Source organism: Tribolium madens, unplaced genomic scaffold, assembly GCF_015345945.1.
Source record: "Tribolium madens isolate multiple individuals breed KSU strain unplaced genomic scaffold, Tmad_KSU_1.1 Scaffold_11;HRSCAF=98;Tcas5.2_LG3b, whole genome shotgun sequence".
Classification (NCBI taxonomy): Eukaryota; Metazoa; Arthropoda; class Insecta; order Coleoptera; family Tenebrionidae; genus Tribolium; species Tribolium madens.
This window is the reverse complement of record NW_025400975.1, coordinates 967,873-987,922: the sequence shown is the minus strand read 5'-3', so window position 1 is coordinate 987,922 and position 20,050 is coordinate 967,873. Positions and strand designations below refer to the sequence as shown.

At 29.9% G+C, this 20,050-nt stretch overlaps 1 protein-coding gene across 1 annotated transcript in view; it reads left to right on the top strand.

Annotated features, from left to right (window-relative positions):
- Window positions 1–3,214: 3,214 nt before the first annotated feature.
- LOC123005989 (Krueppel-like factor 5) overlaps window positions 3,215–20,050 on the top strand; it is a 198,233-nt gene continuing 181,397 nt past the window's right edge. Inside the window, exon 1 of the mRNA XM_044400107.1 lies at window positions 3,215–3,895. Coding sequence (XP_044256042.1) covers window positions 3,749–3,895 — 147 coding nt within the window. The 5' untranslated portion in view covers window positions 3,215–3,748. The remainder of the gene's footprint in view (window positions 3,896–20,050) is intronic.

Here is a 20,050-nt window from a genome sequence, read left to right as displayed (position 1 = left end):
CTATTCTTCATATTTTCGCACTATTTGTCAAATAATAATTCACTGTCGACGTTTATTAAGAAACAATTTTGACATTTTTGATTTATATAGGTAACTATGCGAAAACGGGTGTGGCTAGTAATAGATTTGGCACAGTCACCATAGCTTGAAAAAGTCACCAAAACTTGAAAATTATTAAATTTACCTAAATTAATTTTTAATAAATATAGGGAATACAAATCGATGCAGAATTAAATTCTCTTCTATTTAGTAAAATAAAAATTTGGGTATTTTATTTATAAAAATTGAGTTATGTGTATAGTAAAATCGTTTTTCTAAGACCTACTAAAAATTTTATGACATATTATAAGGGATTAACCAAACAATGGCTTGAATTTGTAACCCTCCATAAATGGCACGTTCCTTTGCAAGTGTTGCTGCACCCACTAGAATAAAACAGGGCCGTATTTAAAACTAAAGTAGTGGTAGAGTTTTACCAAGCTATTATTAAAAAAAAAATCAGCTTTAATTAATAATAGCTTGTTAATAACCACCTGGCTTTTTTGAATTTCTTAAAATACTTGACTTTAATAACAACTATATCAAAAACTATTAAAACATTTTATTTTATTTTAGACAAAAAGAAAGTAAGTAATCCGGCCCTGTTAAAAACTGACCTATTTGCGGGTCCGGGTGGGTTCCACTAATTTATGATTTGTTTACCCTCTGGTTTACTCTTAACAATACCGCATTTAACTTAAAAGTAATAAAAAATTTAGTAGGTCTTATGAAAACGATTTTACTATATTTGCATTATTACAAAAGTAACCTTAAAATTTTTGGGGTATGTTAATTTTTTTTTCAAAATTTGAAAACATCAGAAGAAAGACCTAAGCATTCTCTTTCAAATGCCAAAAAAACAAATTCAAATTTTTTTAAAATGGCAGAGTTACCGATTTTTAAAATGGAGGGTGCAGATCCAAAAAAAATTGAATTTTTTTTTTGAAAACTCCAATTATTTCTAAGACGGATAAATTTAGGTCTAGGAAAAGCTAATAAAAACTCTTTTAAAATAACCCGATTAATCCAAATACGCAGTAAAAAATATATCTTTCTATTTAAAATAAGAAAATTGAGACCGACTTCCGGTATAACCGAAAGTGTCGCCATCTTGAAAACATTTTCATTTAGGAAGAGTTAATGGGGATTATGCCTATGTACCAATTTTCAAATAAATATGATTATTCGAACTCCCAATACTTCTAAAGTGGGGTTTAGACGGAACATCCTGTTTACTGCTCTACAAAAGTTAAGGAAGTCGCATTATTTTTACAACAAATAAATTTTATATTTATAAGCATTATGGGATCCAGCAAAACAAAAAAGTAAAAAGATATCTTCCTTTATCTCATTTTTAATTAATTATTAATTTATTTTTTAATATATTATTAATTTAATTAATTATTGCACACTTTCTTAATTTTTGTGGAGCAGTTTATTTATTTACGCTTAGTTTCGGTGTAAAAGTCGGGAAAAAATTTGACTCAGTTTCTGGAAACTGATAAACTAAGCAAATTTTTATAAAATAATCAGTTGTCAATAAATTGAAGCACTTTTTGATTAATTTTAGATATAATTGACAAAAAAAAATAATTTAAGAAACGAAAAAATATAGGACCTGTAAATCGTTTTTTTTTTTTTCAAAAACAGTTGTCAGTGGCAAAATAATTAAAGAAAAGCTAGCCATAATTATCTACTTTATATTTAATTTTTCCAAAAATTTTTTTTTCCATAAATAATTGCAATTTTGACAAAAAATCGCCTAACTCAAAAAACAAACAAAATTTTGTTTTCAAAATACGATCACATTTTTCATATTACTTTATATTATAATTATTATTTTCTGGAGACAAATGATTAAAAAAAAACGCATGGTCCCTGTAATTAGGGCTCTGCCCTTAGGGCAGTACATGGAGGTATCGTGGAAAATACTGTAATATGTGATATGCCACATATTCTAAAAAAAGTAAATGTCATTGAGAAACTGAAATTTACTATAGACGCTTCCACCAAATTAACAATACTTCCAATGACAATTGTGCATAATAGAAAACCATTCCTACTTAGATTGTTTACTAAATTGTACTTTTTATATCAGAATTAAAATCAAAATTTTATACAGTTTTTATATTGTAAGAAGTGAACGGTTGCTTCTTTAGTTACTTTACTTTACTTTACTTATTTTTATTTTTGACGTGAATACACTTAATCGAGCCTACACATGTGTAGGGTAAATCAAAAAACAAAAGAACCACACTTTCAGTCAGGGAGTTTTCAAAACCACTTGCTTACTTTCAGAAGTATCGTTAGTCTAAATGAAAACGTCAATCAAGGCTACTTTTTTGAATTACCGTGTGTACATAGGCATAAATAGATACCGTAAAATGGTGCTACTTTGTCAAAGTTTGAGAGGTTTTGTTAATGTATTTTTTTTATTTGTTGCAATATTTTCTTGAAAAAAATAGCATCAGAACAATTGATTCTTCTGCTTTAACAAACAAACAAACAGACTTAAAATTTTGCCTCAACTAAAAATACGTAATGTAAATAACTCTATTAAACGCATTAAATACAAAACATAAAATGTATATTTTCTTAAAAAAAATTAAATAAGTAATTTTTATATATGGCTTTTATATGGCATAAAAATAAAATAAACATAATTTCGGTAGGTACCTATACTGAAAATGAAACAAAATTAGTAGCCCCATAAAGTGTCAAAGTAACCCCGTTTTACGGTATTTATTGCAAGTTAAATGACAAATCTTAAACTAGTTTTATATGTTATGGATTGACAAGATACAACATTCCATTGAATTCAAGGAAAATAGAAATTTTTTGATCATTGAGGTGTTATTTTTACCTTTTTGTGAATTCATTTCAATAATTCATCTTCTTCCGCAAGCTCCACTATTAAATTAGTTGCCTTCACCCTTTACATTAAAAGCTGGTTATTAAACAACACCGATGACCACCAGTGTGAAAAGTCGTAGTAAAAGCCATGAAAAAAAATCAATAGGAAGTGTATCATCCACATCTTTTGATTAGTTTTAAGTCGCGTGTCGTGGGTGTTATAAAACGCTTGCGCGCTACAGTCATACCTCAACAAATCGCCTATCTCTTCTCTTCGGCGCTCTTGTGTTCTACGCCTGGCAGTCTCAGTCGGCGTGTGACCGTTGTCAAGACGACTACGCAACAAGTGAACTGCGGTACACCCACCACATGGTGCTGTTCCACGCCTTCAACAATTGTCAAATACCGACAAACGCAAACGCTTGCCTTAAGTGTCTTCAAATGAAAAAAAATTGTCTTTTACGCAAAACTAGCCATTGACTATTTTCAAAAAAAAATGTGTTTTTGACTTTATTAGAGTAACAAGTTGTCGTTTTAGGGGATGCTCATTGGTTCGGTTATTTAGTGACAATTTGTGCAACATTTTGAAAATTTGAAATAAAATCGTGTTTATTGTTACGCACGAATGGTCAAGACAAACATACTTCAACGCAAATTGAATGTGATTAGTTGATTTGTATTCAAGTGCATCTGTGTGTATTTATTCATCACTATCAGCGGTGATTTTGAATTTGTGCCTGAAAGCGGTGATTTCGGAATTGAATAAATTCAAGGCGACTGAGTTAAAGAGCAAGGTTGGTGCTTATGGAACTCTCGGAGCGCCGAGGGTGTGTGTTCTAGTGCGCCCTTCGGGGCTATGGATACGGGGGCTTGTTGTGTGGCCCCCTCGGCGACGCCCCGATCCGACGACCAGATCGTCCCGGCACATCCAGGAGACTGCTGGAACCCCCACCAGAGCAACCACTCGCAGCCCTTCCTCGACGCTTGGCTCCTTCAAATGCAGGTAGGATCATCGATGATGATGATGATAAGCGAAAAACACAAAGTCCTAGACCGAAATTGAAACCCGAGATTTCAAGCTGGGTCTTTTGGTCGCACTTATTCATGTTCACTCCTGGATGCTTTTTCCTAGGGACAATGACAAGAAGAAATTAACATTTTACTTTAATTTCAATTTGTTTCGAGCATACGAAATGAGATTTTTGTGCCAAATCATCGGGATCCATGTCGACTATAACACCGCTCGTCATTTGAATTTTTAATACTTACAAGATCGTTTGTCTTCGTAAAACGCTTTATGGTTTAGGATAATTTGGCTTATCTGGGAAACTTTATGTACAACTTCGCAGAAATATGTTTTATTTGTTACAATGTTTTTTGCGACATAATAAAATCGTCATAAAATTAAACGACCTTCTGTAGCAATCTGATCACCTCAAATATTGCCAAATAATTTTAAAAATTAAATACAGGAGGGTTTCTTAATATTGCAAAAAATGGCTCATACAGCTTATGAAATTTTATGAAAATAATTCAAATGGTTTGGGAGAAACTAATGGATTTTAATTTTTATTATGAATCTTTATCCCCTGTACAGGAGTCCCATCTAATTCAAAACTCTAATTCTAAATTCTAACGAAATTTAAAATGTAGATTATTTAGTATAGATAGTGATAAATATTGCATTACTAAAACAATTCTAGCTCTTAAAATGTGATTTTAACATGGTTTTTAAAAATGCTAAATTAGGTACTTAAAATTTATATCAAATTTTTAATTGCCAATAAAATATCGGTTTTTGAAAGAGGTTCTGCTTACAAGAAAAAAGAATAAATTTTGTTAAAAGTTAGAAACCGCATTTATTGGGCTAATCAGTTCCATACAAGAGATGTTTGAAGGTACCACAGGTTTTCAGGGTTGTAAAAATGGTACTTGGAGACGTTAAACTATTGTTTTAGAGTTGACTTTGATAATTTTTTTTCAAAAAAGAGGTCATACGTTTAACAACGTAATTTTCGAATTTCTATTGATTTAGACGAGTGTTCTAGTTATTTTTTTCTGTAAAAGTTTTTTAGTGGTTAACAATATACTACACCTTTTTCAGGTGTAATTCAGAAAGCGTAAGATATATTTCAGAAAACGTTAATTGTAATTCAGATTAGTCAATTGTATTTCAGAAAGTGTTAATTGTAATTGAAAACAGTAAAATGAATTTCAGAAACTCAGATATAATTCAGATTAGTTAATTTAATTTCAGAATGGGTAAATTGGAATTTAGATTAGTCAATTGTATTTCAGAAAGTGTTAATTATAATTCAGAGTTTGTCATTTGTAATTGAGAATTTGTCAATTGTAATACAGAATTCGTTATTTTCATTTAAAAATTACACTATCAAAATCTCTTTAAAAATAAAATATCTTATTTATTTTGTAGAATAACAAGTTTAGTTTTGAAAATAACACGTGTTTATGTGTAAACTTTATTTTGAGATAACAGTAAGTTCCTCATCTGAATTGCAATGGATATTTTCTGGATTACATGTAACATGAAATTGGATTTACTGTTCTGAATTACATGTAATGGTTTCTAAATTACAATTAATACTTTCTGAAATACAATTGATTAATCTGAATTCCAATTTATGCTTCCTGAAATTAAATTAACTAATCTGAATTACATCTTATGGTTTCTGAAACTCATTTAACTCTTCTGAATTACAATAACACTTTCTGAATTATAATTTACGCTTTCTGAAACTAAATTAACTAATCTGAATTACATGTGATGGTTTCTGAATTACACTTGAAAAAGGTGTAGTAGTTTCGTTTAATTTTAAATTGAGAAAATATGTGTTAAAATTTTTTTTATCTTGAGATAATTGTATTAATACTGCTTGAATCTCTACCTTGCAAGTTGCCTACATTTAACATTACATAAAAATCCGTTGGCAATTGACAGAGATATTAGACCCGAAAGTCTTACATGGGACGTCCTGTATATCCGTAACAAAGCTCATTTATTTGACAAATAGAATATGTGGTTCTAATTTTTCATAACGTTTTAAGAAAACACCTGGTATATTACAGCCAAAAAGCTTTTCTCTTTGCGGTCAGTTGACTAGAGGAAGAAAAGATTAAATATGTTGCAGGAAATACGTTATTTGAGGTTTTTGCTTTATTTACAAAACATTCAGTATAAATAAACATTAAACAAACTGCTTTAATGATTGTTGTAATAATGTCAACGACGGTTCTATTTTTTCTCTTTATGCACTTAAAATGTTGTATTTTTTTATGGTGGTTTTAGCCTCATTTAAAAGATTCTTTAACACGAATTCCTAAAGCTAAAAATCGTTTCGTACTTTTTTATTTCATGATTATTGCTATTCCCTGAAATAATAATTTGAAAAAGACTTTCTATTTTTTATTTAGTTCATCCTCAGGCATACACAAATTTAGATACATTCCTTTTATTTTATCGTCTCCAAATTGTAAAATTGTGTTTTTTTAAATGACGTTCCTATAAATTAACCACTGTGCTTTTTTTAAAACACTATTTCTGATTGGTATCTAAATTGCTTGATGTAAGGAAGCTAGATTTTGGATTTTTTGTTACAAAAGTTCTTGATTTTAATTATTCAAATTAAAACTAAACATTATAATTTAATGTTTTAGCTGGACTAGTTTTTTGGAGATTTTTGGCTTTTATCAAAAGTTAAAGTTGAATTTATACATTTACGGATTTATTACTTTTTATTGTAACATAAAATTTCAATGAAATAGGTATTTTTTTGTAGTTTTGAGTTTTGAAAACCCACAAACAAATTTGTAAAAAGTAATAAAACAATCACAATAATTTTAATTTGTAGATTATGACAGCGATAAAAACCGATAAAAAGCCGTCTTTGAGCATTTATAAGACTTTGATTAAAATTAAAACGAAATTAGCAAGATTCCATTTTTTGCTTTCGTTTTAGGTGATTTTAACACTTTGTTGTATGTACAAAAATTTATCAATTTTTGCACTAGCTTCAGCTGTTTTTTATTTTATTATTTTCTCGCTCATTTTTGGTCTACAGAATAATATTATTGATTGCAGGCAATCTCGTGTATGTAGCACACTCTTTTAAACTTTACTGAAATGTTGCATACTTTTGCTACATAACTAAAGGTAAAAATCCTTAAGATTAATGATCAGTTTCGAGCCTCCAACTGAAGGACCTACATAACCCATGTATTTATGGATAATAAATTTTAATCATTCTGATTCGAAATGTTTCGCATCCACAATTTTCCGTTTCGTAATTCGCTAACAATTTATTAATTTGTCTTCGTATTGGCGTATCAAATGCGTGATCTTGTGTATAGTAAACTCTTTAACGAGGTGACCGAAATACAAGCACTGCCTGGAGGTGTAATGTAAATAATGCTTATCTGTCTAGTCGAATTAGACTTGATTTTTAAACACCTGAAAATTTCAAATAAATAGCAATTTCATGATTCGCACCACCCACTCGGGTTAGCACCTCTGTATCTTGATTTTGAATTGAGATTTATGGTTTATGCCAAATTCAAAGATGGTTAATTAGAAGGGAGATAATTAAGGTGCGCGTGCAAAATAAATTCTGTAAAACGGTGCAAATGAGCATGAAAGCGGGCATTATAACGCCTGTTTATCACAGAACCGTGTGGATGTCGGAAATGTGAGTTTAGTGAGTGTAGTCAGCAGCCCGTGAAGAGTATCATGGTATTTACACTATTACTCGCTTTTTATGTTATTTAATTACAGCGTTCTTCGTGATCCTTTGTTTCCTTAACTTCGATAAGACTCAGCTCTCGACTCCTTTCAAATATTTCTGGAATTTCAATGAGTTGGGTAAATATGTGGATAGAGAGTTTTTCGACCAACACCAGGAAAGAAAATTACCAAAAAAGGGGCCGTTTTAAAACGCAACTTCTTGTTTTACATAATTAAGATTCGATTTGTTGACATTTTGGTTATTGCATAAAATCCACATTAGTGATTCAGGAATAAATCAAGTTTGAACGTAAAACGGTCGCTAATGTGTGATTGCCACATTTTATAAAGGTACATTTTTTAAACGGTCGTTATGTTTGACGTTTTCTTCTGGTAGGAGATGCCAAAGAAGGTCATTATGTTGTTTACGATAAATTATTATTATCAAAACTTGCGTCTCATTTAAACCTGTTTCATTCATTTTTACTGGGCTAAACGAGTAGATAGGAATTGAATTAATTATAGAGTGCAATCAGAGGCTATCAATTATACAAATATGTACAAATTGTGAGGATCTTGTTATACAACAAAAAATTACTTACTTTTGTTCGTCGTTTTAGCATAATTGGGATTATTTTCTAAAAACTTTAATCAAACTTACAGGATGTTTCAACAATTTTATAAATTATGAAACTATGTGCAAAGTATAATTACTCCAAATTAGCACTTTATTTAATAGCATTGTAACATTGTAATTGCTTTTGCAGCAAGAGACTGAAATTTTTGAAAGAAGTTGAGTTTTTTAACTCGATGTTGCAATCATTTGAAGGCTTAATCCTAACTTAATACATAAAATATTCAGTCTGTCTTCGGATTTGAATAATACATATAAATATAAATAAAAAATTAAATAATGAAAAAAACCAATAGTATGTGAAATTTTTTAAAGCATTAATTTCTTGTCTGGTAATGGAGGTGTTCCGAATTTTAAAATGTTATCTTTACTAAAAAAAATTTTATAATAAAAAATAAATTATCAAAAATTTTAGTTTACCGTCACACAACATCTTTTTCGTTTGATAACTAAGTAAATTGTCTTTAACTTTTCTATTTTTTGGTATTTTAAGACTGGATATTATTATTTTTTTCACCCTTTACATTATGGAAAAAGGAAATATAATCATAATTTTGTTTTTTAATCCATTTCGGAATGAGTTTTTTGAATTGCTATGTTATTTTTTCTTTCTTTTTATTTTCTGTTATTATTTTTGGTTTGTTGTTTATTTAGTTACTTTTAAGTTTTTTCATGTTTATGATTAAACGTAAGAGCTAAACTTTGCCACATCTTTTCAATAAAGACTTTTATTATAAAGTGCTATATAATAGTATATTATGTTATTAGGAGTAAAAGTGATAGATTATGTGGCGAAGCTGAACGTTTCACTCACTTTTACTCCGAATAACGTATACTATTTTATCCGCAAACGTATTCAGATCGAGAGTAAAGAGCAAGACTATAGGTGATTAGCAAGTAAATTAACAAAATAATCAGAACGCTCTGCAAGAGATTTTTGAAAATAACTAGTGCAGTTAGTAGGGCAAAATGTCGAATGCTGATGATTTATGTAGCTCTCCAGAAATTGCAAAAGCAGCGAAAGAAACATCATTGGTAAATGCCATGCTAAAAATAAAAACGCTTAGGGGCAAAAATAGAATTTTTACTCCACAGCTGAAAGGTAAAACTTTTACTTGTGACATAAAAGTGGTGACTTTTGCGACGTTTGCAGAAAAAATGTTAAAAAATTCTATCTATAAAAAATTCGAAGTTATGAGAGTTTAAATCTTGCACTTTGACTTTATTTATCTCTGTTGGAAAAATAATTTTTTTGCTGCAAGCTATTGGAAGCTGTATCCTAAATTGTAACTCTGTTTATTGTTATTTGCAGCTTTTATTGAGAAAGTTTTTGTACTTTTACTAGATAATTATAAAAAACATATACAAGTTGTTCAGTATCATTAAATAGACATAAAAAAATGTAAAATGTAAAAAAATAAATGTAAAATTTTTTTGACGTATAGACTTTTTAAATTTTTTTTTCATGTTCCTTGTATTTTATCTTAGTTGAAATTTTTCTCTGGGGCGTGAGTTATGACACACCCTGTATTTAAGATCACAAAAGTGGCTTCAGTCATTTCAGTAATTAAAAAGTATAGTGAGTAACACCTGTTGTAAATAATTTGTTCCATTTATGGTTCAGGTAACTGAAATCGACTTAATGTGAACTTTAGATCAAACTATTGCTATTCAGTTTGCATTTACTTATCAATAAAAGCCATAAATAAATTACAAAGTCCGTTGTATCTCACCTATCAGTAATCAATCAGCTTGGCTGCTATTTCACCGTAGGTTGATAAATGCTTTTTAAATTCAAATAAGCTTTCACAAAAATGCCTTCCCTATAGCTGGTAGTAATAGAAACCCATTGTGCAAAATCGATTTTAGTAATAAATTGTAACATGAGATTTTTTCATTCCGTTCGATTCAAGGAAAATGTAAAATTTTCGAATTTATAATCAATCTTTCAAGGTGACCCAATTGATGAACCAGTTTGAAATCTCTACCATTTTTCTAATTTCAAGTTTCTCTTTTGATAATTGCTTCGTATTTGGCTTTGGGCTTTTTTGAATCAAGTGTAACATTTCACTCCTACATGGTTTTGTCATTTTTTTTTATTGAAAAGAAAGTAATTTTTGGACAGCAGTTACATCAGTGGGAAAAAATGTTGCTGCATTTTTTAGAATGTTGAGGGTCAAATACTGGAACAGCTAATATCAAAAAGGTACTAATTTGATGAAAAATTTTTACGCACTGTACAAATTAATTTCCGGTGTCAAATTAACGTGAGGCAATAAATTCGATTACCGGAAATTTCTGTTTAATTCCTCAAACGGTTCGGATATCCGACTAAACACAAAGTTAACGTTATTCCCAGCACGCATCGTTAAGTTTTTGTACAAAGGGGCGAGCAATTTCCATATTTATTAGGCCAATCACAAAAATGACCTGCGATAGGAAGTCGTCAAATATTTAAAAATCATATAATAAATTCTTCAACATAACATGGTTTGTGGCTTTGCTCCTAAACCATATCCTTATTTCTTATACCCAAGTTCCAACAGGAATATATCAAATAATATCGAATATATAATTGTCGATAAGTATGAATTACGAGCGTTGTAGAGATGTTGGGAAGGTATAATAAATTATGTTTGTTGTGGACATGACATCACTTTTATTGCAGCATGTGAAATTTTAATCGAACTGCATATGCACATCACATAGCAACACACATTTTTGTTACTATTTCAAAACTTCCAATCGAATAAAAAGTCGTTAGTTTTGTAGAATATTAATCTTGTGTTAAGAAAAGATGTTCCGAAATTCCTCCAATGATGTATGTCTTAACATATTTTACAGATTTCTCGTTATTAATATTCTGTAGGTATATGAAAATTTTCTTGTAACAAAAGAAATTATAAATGCAAACAACAGTTTAATCATGGAATAAGAGTATTTGAAGTTGATTTTACTCCACTGGTATTTACGGCGGAAGACGTTATTTCAAAAAAATTACGAAACACATTTTCAATTTAATGCTTTCTTACATTTCAGAAATATTTATTACGCGCTTGGAGTTTTCTGACTGATTGTTTACAAATCAACAACATTCCTCTGCGCATTGGCAATGCATTTTTAAATTTAAATAATAAATGACCAATTTAGTTTTTTTAACGGTACAATGTCCCATATTTGGTTTTACATATTATACTTAATACAGACCTACATACAGCGTGTCTCGGAAACAATTAAACTGCAGTCTTAGATAAGTTTTGTTCTTGCATTTTTGAATTGTTTTGAGAAAAATATAATATTGGTTAATATTTTTGTTTCATCTTGTATACTCATAGGTGACAGTTGTGTTATGTATAGGTGGTTGAAAAAGTACAACTTTAAAGAAAAAAAAGAAAGAAAAAAATGCTAGATTTTAACGAAAAAATTGTACTTGCCATTTGCTGAATTTTCTGTGTCTGTGTTTATTTTGTCTATTATTTTTTTAACTTTTTGTGAATATAATTATACAGGGTGATTCGAGAGAGTCGGACCAACTCTCGAATGATGATAGAAGACTTTCAGCTAAGCATAAAAATTAATGCAGTTTTTTTTCAAGTTTGTTTTTTTCAAAAAGAAAATTAGAACTGACAGAACTAGCAAATTCCATAATATACAGGGTGCTTCATCTCAGCTCCGGTCTTCTGTAGCTCAGCTATTACTTAAGTTAGAATTTTGGTATTTTGTAGACTTTATTTATATTCTAGGGCGCATTTCAGGAAAATATTTTTGATTATACAGAATGTCCCAAAAATGTGACGTTATAATAATATATATATTTTTAAATGACATGCATTATGTAGACAGTTTAAGTCTTGTTTCCGACATTGTCCAATTTAATTTATTGTTGAATTTCATAGTTTGTTAAATATTTTGTACACCCTAACGCACAAATTGGTGATTTTTTTAACAGGTATCTGTTTAATGTTGCAAAATCTGCCGTTTTCGTTTACTAAACTCAAGAATACATAATCAAGACAGCCAAAAACTTAACCCCAAGATCTAATTTTTGTTTTTTTTCGTGAAAAAAGGCTCAAACAATTTTTTTAAAGCACCCAAGAGATGGTACGAATCATCCTGTAAATAAAATAAAAGATTAAGTAACAAAATACTTCCTTAAAAAGATACAAGGTGATGCAGAAAACTATAGCACATGTTCTAAATGCTCCTCTCCAGAAATATCCTTTATTTTTTAAGGGAACATGTAACTGAGGTGTATTATAACGTTTATTGCTTTATTGGCTTATAGAAATTTTTTAATTTTTTTTTACACCAAATTATGATTTATTTAGATTTAGGATATAATTGTTTTTCTGTATCAACTAAGCGATGCCACTACTCACACCCGCTTTTTCTCCGAATTGCATAGGACGGAAAAGTGGCAGTTTTGTAAGCTTTTTGATACTAATTGTTAATTTATCTATAAAAGTTTTGCACTAGATAACTATACCTTATTATTTTACCCCAATTGCAGTTCCCATTGTCACAAAAATAATAGTAGATAACGAGCGAGGTGGAAAATGTGCTTAGTTTTAAAGATAAGACGTTTTTTTGACGTAAACATGTACTTTTTAAAAATTTATTACACAAAAACTAAGACATCTAGAAAAATTGTTTTTACAACCGTAAAGAAGAAGGTATAAGCTATAAGGTTGTAATATTTTTTTGTGTGTTGCATTTGCAAAGATAAAAAAAGAAGGCGTTTGTTGAAAGTACAATAACTTAAAAAATTTAAATGGAACACCTTATTTATTGTTTTTGCATTTGAAAGATTATTAAATTGTCTTTCTAAAATTATTTACTTTTAGGTGTTTATAATTAATAACTAAAAAGATATTTAACGTGAAACATTAAAAAAATATACTATTATTTCAGTAGCCAAAAACTGCACAGTTGCACAAGAGATGGAAGAAAGATCACTTAATAATCACATTTGTGTTAAACTGAATTCATTATTTTTTATTTTTACAATAAAATAATTCGAATTTCAGTATTTACAATTTCTGGATAAATCAACGGATAAGTGGAATTACTATGTTAAATATCTTTTTATTTATCAATTCTAGACATTAAAAGTTAATTTTTTCAGGTAGACAATTTATCAATCTATTAGATACAAAAATAAAAAATAGGGTGTTTTATTTAAATTTTTTAAGTTATTTAACCTTTAACAAACTTCCTAATTTATTAATTTTTACAAATACAAAACACTAAAAAATTGCTACAGCTTTATATTCTATACTTTCTTCTTTGCAGAAGTAAGAAAAAAATTGTTCTAGCTGTCTTAGTTTTTGTGTAATAAATTTTTAAAAAGTACATGTTTTCGTCAAAAAAACGTCTTATTTCTAAAACTAAGCGATATCTACTAATAAAAGTTTAGCGTAAAAACATTGTTTTAAAAGGCTACATTCAAAAATGCAAAGAAACCATTTAAAAAAGCACAAGTTTGTATCGTAACTTATTTTTGGGACATGCACTAGATTAGTATCTACCAATATCCTATACATTTTTTTTTAATTCACTATTTAAAGGTGACTAATGGACTTTTTTAACTCGCTGGGGACACTCTGTATACACTAGTTGAGATAACTGGTTTAATAAAGCGGCATAATTGCTACTGTCTAATAAAAGCAAAACAAAAGCAAAAATGACCCCCAAATCAAACTTATTGTAAGAACTTTTAAGTACAAATACAACATAATTCCAACTCTCTTTAAACTTGCAATGTTCTCAACTACTATTATTTTTCTTCAGCGAATTGACATAAATTAATTAAGATTTATTACAAGGAAGGGTAAAAAAATTGACATGCATAGCGAAAAATACAATTTTTTTTTGTAAAACATTACTTTTATTAAACTCACCCTGTATACAAATAGATAGTAAGCAAAATGTAACTGTCATTTTATAAAACTTTAATTTTTTAGATGGATATGTGGAGAATGTCAGCAGTAGAGAGAAATATGGTAAAAATGTTCCATATATGTCCTTGTTGAGTTCCTCTGAGAAAATCATCATTCTCCATTTTCATGCAACAATGCACGGCAATAAGGGCATTGTTCGTATAGATGTTCCCGTGCCGGTAAACATAACAGAACAGTGTGGGCCGTCACAGATACCAACATAAACATATTATTACACTAATTGTTCGGCGTCGTAACTTAACACCTATAGCGTGAAGTCGGCAAAAGTGAACTCGTATACATTGGCAATGCATTGTCCACTTTGACAGATATACTATCCGGTCCATGACAAATGCATGCCAGTTATAAAAATAAGTAGCGCAGGAGCTCCGGCCCACACGGGTTAGTTCTTTCTATACACTCCATAATAATGTTCATATCGACAGCGGTAACAAGCGGCCGTATTTATTATTATTCAGCGCTACCGAGAACCAATATGTCAGAAATTTACATATTCAATTTCTCCGCATACGTACATAATAATAGCGTGATAATAATGCGATACGACGGACGCAATGATATCTACAAGAGAGAGCTTACGATGACCGAGTTCAAACCGCTCCAAAGCTCCTCCGATGGCTGTGATAGGCAATAACATCTGTGTTAAATACAGAAAGAGTTTTCCGTGTCTGGGAAAAATCATTGAATGAGCCAAGGATGGTTCATGTTGTACTTGTTATACGCAGATAGATTGGATTTTAAATTAACGGTCAGGTGGAGAGCATAAATCGGAAGAATAATGTTGATGTTTTCAGTGCCCGATCACATGCAGAGTTTTGAGGAGTGATTTACGGAGAACTAGGAAGTTAGTCGTAAGTCTTACCAGCTTACAGTACTAAAGGCTTATAAACATGCCGTCATACTATCTCTATTTTGCATATACGTTATGTCTGGAGACAAGATAATTAAGGAAGATTGAACCCATATCGGCTAAATTATGGCCTTTTACCCGACGTAATCCAAAAAAATGCAGCAAAAACGTTGATAACTGTCATGACAAATGACTTTTGCCTTTTAGAAATTTCTTAAATTTTGCAGCATTAGAGAAGTAACATCCATTCGAAAACAAGGATTATTAAAAATTGATTGTTCTTTTAACCAATCACCTAGAGTCTGTTTTTTATGGTTTTTGATCTCATTAGAAGTCAGTAAAAGTCATCTAAGTTTCGAGACGAAAACACAAAAATGGAGATGAATTCGGTATCGCTTGCAGTTTTTGGAAATTGGGAGACGAAAAGAGTGCAAGCACAAGTCAGAAAAAGATCATTGTTGAAATTCTCTAATTTTTAGTAAAAAATCCTTCTTTTTGTAAAGACATCCTTTTTCATTAAAGTTTTTGTAGCAAGAAGCTCATTTCACTTCCTTGTAATGTGTTTCTACCAATAACACTAGCCAACAAGCATTTTGTGACTGAGAAGAATAACTGTTTTCTTCTTTTTGTTCAATTCTATGAGCTAAACTCAAAAATGATAAAGAAAATTCCATGGCACGTCAGATTTTAAAGTTAGGCATTTTAAGATATCATATGTAAAAAATCGCCGAAAAACGAAACACTTAAAATTAATTTTCTCCATTTTCATTTAAATGTTTTCCCCCAAATGGGTGCCGCTAGTGACGAGCAATTTCTGTTTGAAATGAACAATTTTTACGATAAAATTTGAGAAAACTATTTTCCTGTAACATTAAATCTGTACGTGGTGGAGAATTTTTCTTATCAAATTCGTGATTAGGGATGGTGATGTACCCTGATACACGTGTCAATAGATCAATCACAAAAAAATTGTTGGGTCGTGTAATTAGGTATTAACACTGAATTCTGTCTTTGAACATTAGGAAGTGATATCCGTTCTCAAGTATTCGATTAAAACGCTTTCATTGAGTAAATAATCACACCACATTCATAAAACTCAAAATTTTGACGAAATTTCAACATGAAACATAACCATAACATTTTTGCCAAAATTTTGACGGTGATTTCAGTTAAAATAAAACAGGGTTTAAATGTATTTTTTCACTACTAGCTGTAAAAGATATCATTATTTGGTTTGTCGAGAGGTTGTGAAGTTGTTTTTCTGTCCTAGTGTCAATAATCATTTTCATTGTAGACCAAGGGCTATAATGCATTAGAGATGGGTAAATGCCGATGTTGGAGGGTATTACATTGATATAAATATTTTTAGAATATTATTATTGAAAACTATTACCATCACAAGTACTAGACTTAAATTTCGTCATTAAAAATATCAGAATAACCCCATCTCTAATATTCTGTCTATGTCAAAACTGTCAAAACAACAAATGGGTTTATTTCTTTTTAAATACCAGCGGCAGTGGGGCAAATTTTTACACCTTTTCCTTTTTCTTTGCAGTTTCTATATTTTTTTAACAAATATTTTATATTATGAAATTAGAGAATTCCTTTAATAGTTGCAGAAGTACAAAAATGACATAACCTCATTTATGATAAGAAGAAAATAATACTTTCAACTTAAGTTAATTACTTAGGTAGGTAATTAATTACTGTAGGTAATAGTGAATTAACAAAAATTGTAATTGTGAATTACGACAACATGTCCATTAAGTAGGGTTATATTTTTCACCGTTGTATTTCTAGATAATAAATGTACTGCTAGTGAAAAAAAATGTTATATAAAACACGGTAGAGAAGATTTTTATAGCCTTGCATTTATTATTTCCCTCGATGCTACCCATCAGGGAAAATAAACAACTTGTCTATAAAAAATCTCTTCTCTATCTTGTGATATAATATACTATTTTACAAATTTTCGTTTCGTAGCCCAAAAAAAATTTATCACGAACAGAACCTATTAGCATTTACCTCCCATAATTTATTCTTTTTAATTTATGGCCATTCACAAGTCAACTACCCGAAATTCTGAAACCCATATCTTTATGGTTTTTGGACATTTAAGTGTTTATTAATAAAACCAACTATTCCTAGAGATAAACTACCGCCTATTTAATTTTTCTTTATAAGGTGTTAAGTCGAAGAACAGGTTTCCTTTATTTTTGACTGAAAAAAGTTATCAAGACAAACTTTGTAATTATTTTAGAACTTTAGCGATTAGTTTTAGTGCTTACAAAATAAATTAGTTACTCTTGACTTGCTAATATTTTTAATTAATTTTCGTTTTAGTTCTATATTTTTATATTAATAATAAATATAAGAAGCCGTTATTTATTATATCACGTGTGTGGGTCGGCTACTTTTATCTTCATACTTTCACCGGAACTGGGATCAGATTTTTATTAACCACAAAATTCCACAAAAAAAAGTTTTATTTACTAATATGTCGAAAGGTGACACAGAATTAGCAATTATTTTTAGAAAATTAAATATTTCGCCGAAAGGGAACATTTTCAATTTTTATATCGTATTGAAAGCTTCATTAGCGACGGTAATAAAATTAAGAAATTAAATAAAAAAGATAATTTATGTAATGTGTTGATGCTTGGCACAAGCAAAAATGGGACAAATTTATTATCGAAAAGATGTTCTTTAACTTTTATTGATTATCAAGAAATAATTTATGAATTTTCTTATTTGTTGTTATGGTTCGTAGTCATTTGATTGCTTCCTACGCGGATTTCAACGATTATGATTTATAATCAATACATCATCATCAAATTATCATAAACAATTGAAATATTACGGACTCTAATGTAAGCAAGCATCAATAAAATAAAAATGTGATTGCATCATGATGGTCAGTGGAGTGTTTATGGTGTAAGCAAGTTAGTGGGGTCACGACAAGAAGTTACGATAGAGATGCCGGCAGTGGTCTGGGATAGTTTAGCCACCACCCGCTGGTACCTAATGGAGTTGGTACGTTACGAGGGCCATCCAGCTGACTTCTTTTACGGCTTTGGTAGGCAGTGGCAGACCGCAAAAATGAGAAGATTTATTATTTCGATTTGAAGTTATCCTGAAATAATTTAAATTTTCACCTTAGAACTATACAATCTGTTTTTTTTTTAAACGGGAGTCAAAATTTTGGTGAAAAAGTTGGCAACTTATTTCAATAGATTCAAATTTTGTTTGCATCTGTTTTTGTCTCGTATCAATTTTGTTAAAAAATATGGTTTTGGTTTTATGATGAAATGTTGTCAACATTTTGATATTTTATATAAATTTTTTGTGCTTGTTTACTTTTTCAAAGCAGTTTTTAATTTGAGGTTATGACATGAATTTCTTATTTCTATCGACGTAACAAAAGCTAGATGTACCTACTGAACTAACAAAAATTGATTTCCAGTTTATTAGCAGAAAAACTGTGAAATCAGATAGTATGAGGTTTAGAAGGGGGCGAAATAAATTTGAATAAATATAAATAATGAATTAAATATTAATTTTGACAAAACCCGATAGTGTGAGTTTCTATTAATTATATAAAATATTTGCAAATTAGATAGTGTGAGGTTTAGAGTGGGATGAGCGGCAAAGCCACGAACCCCTTTTATTTTGACAAAATCTCATAGCGTGAGGTTTAAAAGGTGGCGAGCGGCAAAGCCGCGAGCCTCCCCTATAAATTTTGCTAAGATCTGATAATTTCCAATAGTCTCCCCATCTGTGTTTTGCAACACGATGTTTAAAAAAAGTCTCGATTGACATTTTTTTTTTAATTCAAGCATTTTTTTTAAGAAGTTTTTAAATGTTTTTTTTGCAAGTCTGGAAATTTTCTAAGCCAGTGACAGTTGACATTTTCTTAGTCTCCCCAACTGTCTATTGTAACACGGTATTTTGAAAAGTATCAATTTACATTTAAATTTGAGCATTTCTATTTGAGAAATTTTTAAACGTTTTTTTTTACAAACCTGGATATTGTTTAAATCGGTATTTCTAGACATTTCCCCACTGCCTTTTGCAACACGATGTTTTAAAAAAAGTCTCGATTGCCATTTTTTTAATTGAAGCATTTCTCTAAGAAATTTTTAAATATTTTTTTGCAAGTCTAGAAATTTTTTAATCCAGTACATCTGACACTTTCATAATCTTTCCAACTGTCTTTTCTAGTACGATGTTTTGAAAAGTCTCGATTGACACTTTACTAAATAAAAATGAAACTCTTAATCAAATCCAACAGGATTTGACCACATTGACTGAAACTTGAGGACATCATTACCTAATGTCTAAAGACTCTAAAGACAGAATTTAGTTTTCGTAGTTTTGATCTAGGTGTAAGGTATTTCGCATTTTTACAGATTTATCAATAAGAAATTATCACCTAGAATTTGAACTTTTAGTAAAATTACTTTTTGCATGTTGTTTGTAACTGGAACATTCAAAAGTAATTTTGAATGCTTGGGGTTGGTTACCCGTTGTTGTTGACGATTGACGTCATCTGTCAATCTGCTGTCAACTATCTATTGAACTATCAACAAGCAATAATAATATTATATAATCTTAGAAAATAAGTTTTACTTTGTTTCAAATGCAGGGTGAATATAAAGTATGGAACCAAGCGCTTTTGATTCCAGAAAATAATAATTAATATAAATTAAGGTAATATAAAAAATGTGATCGTATATACCTTGAAACACACATTTCGCTGTTTTTGTTTAAGAAAACCCTGCAAAATAATGTATTTTATCAAATAAGTATTAAAATTGCGGTTTCTAGACAAAATAAGACGATTTGATTATATTCCAACAGCTGTTCTTTGATTTTAAGCCAGAAAACATCACACATCAATGTATTTCAACACAATACGTGTTTAAATAGCCCTTTTCAGCCACTATAATAGAATTTACGCAACTTTTAATCGA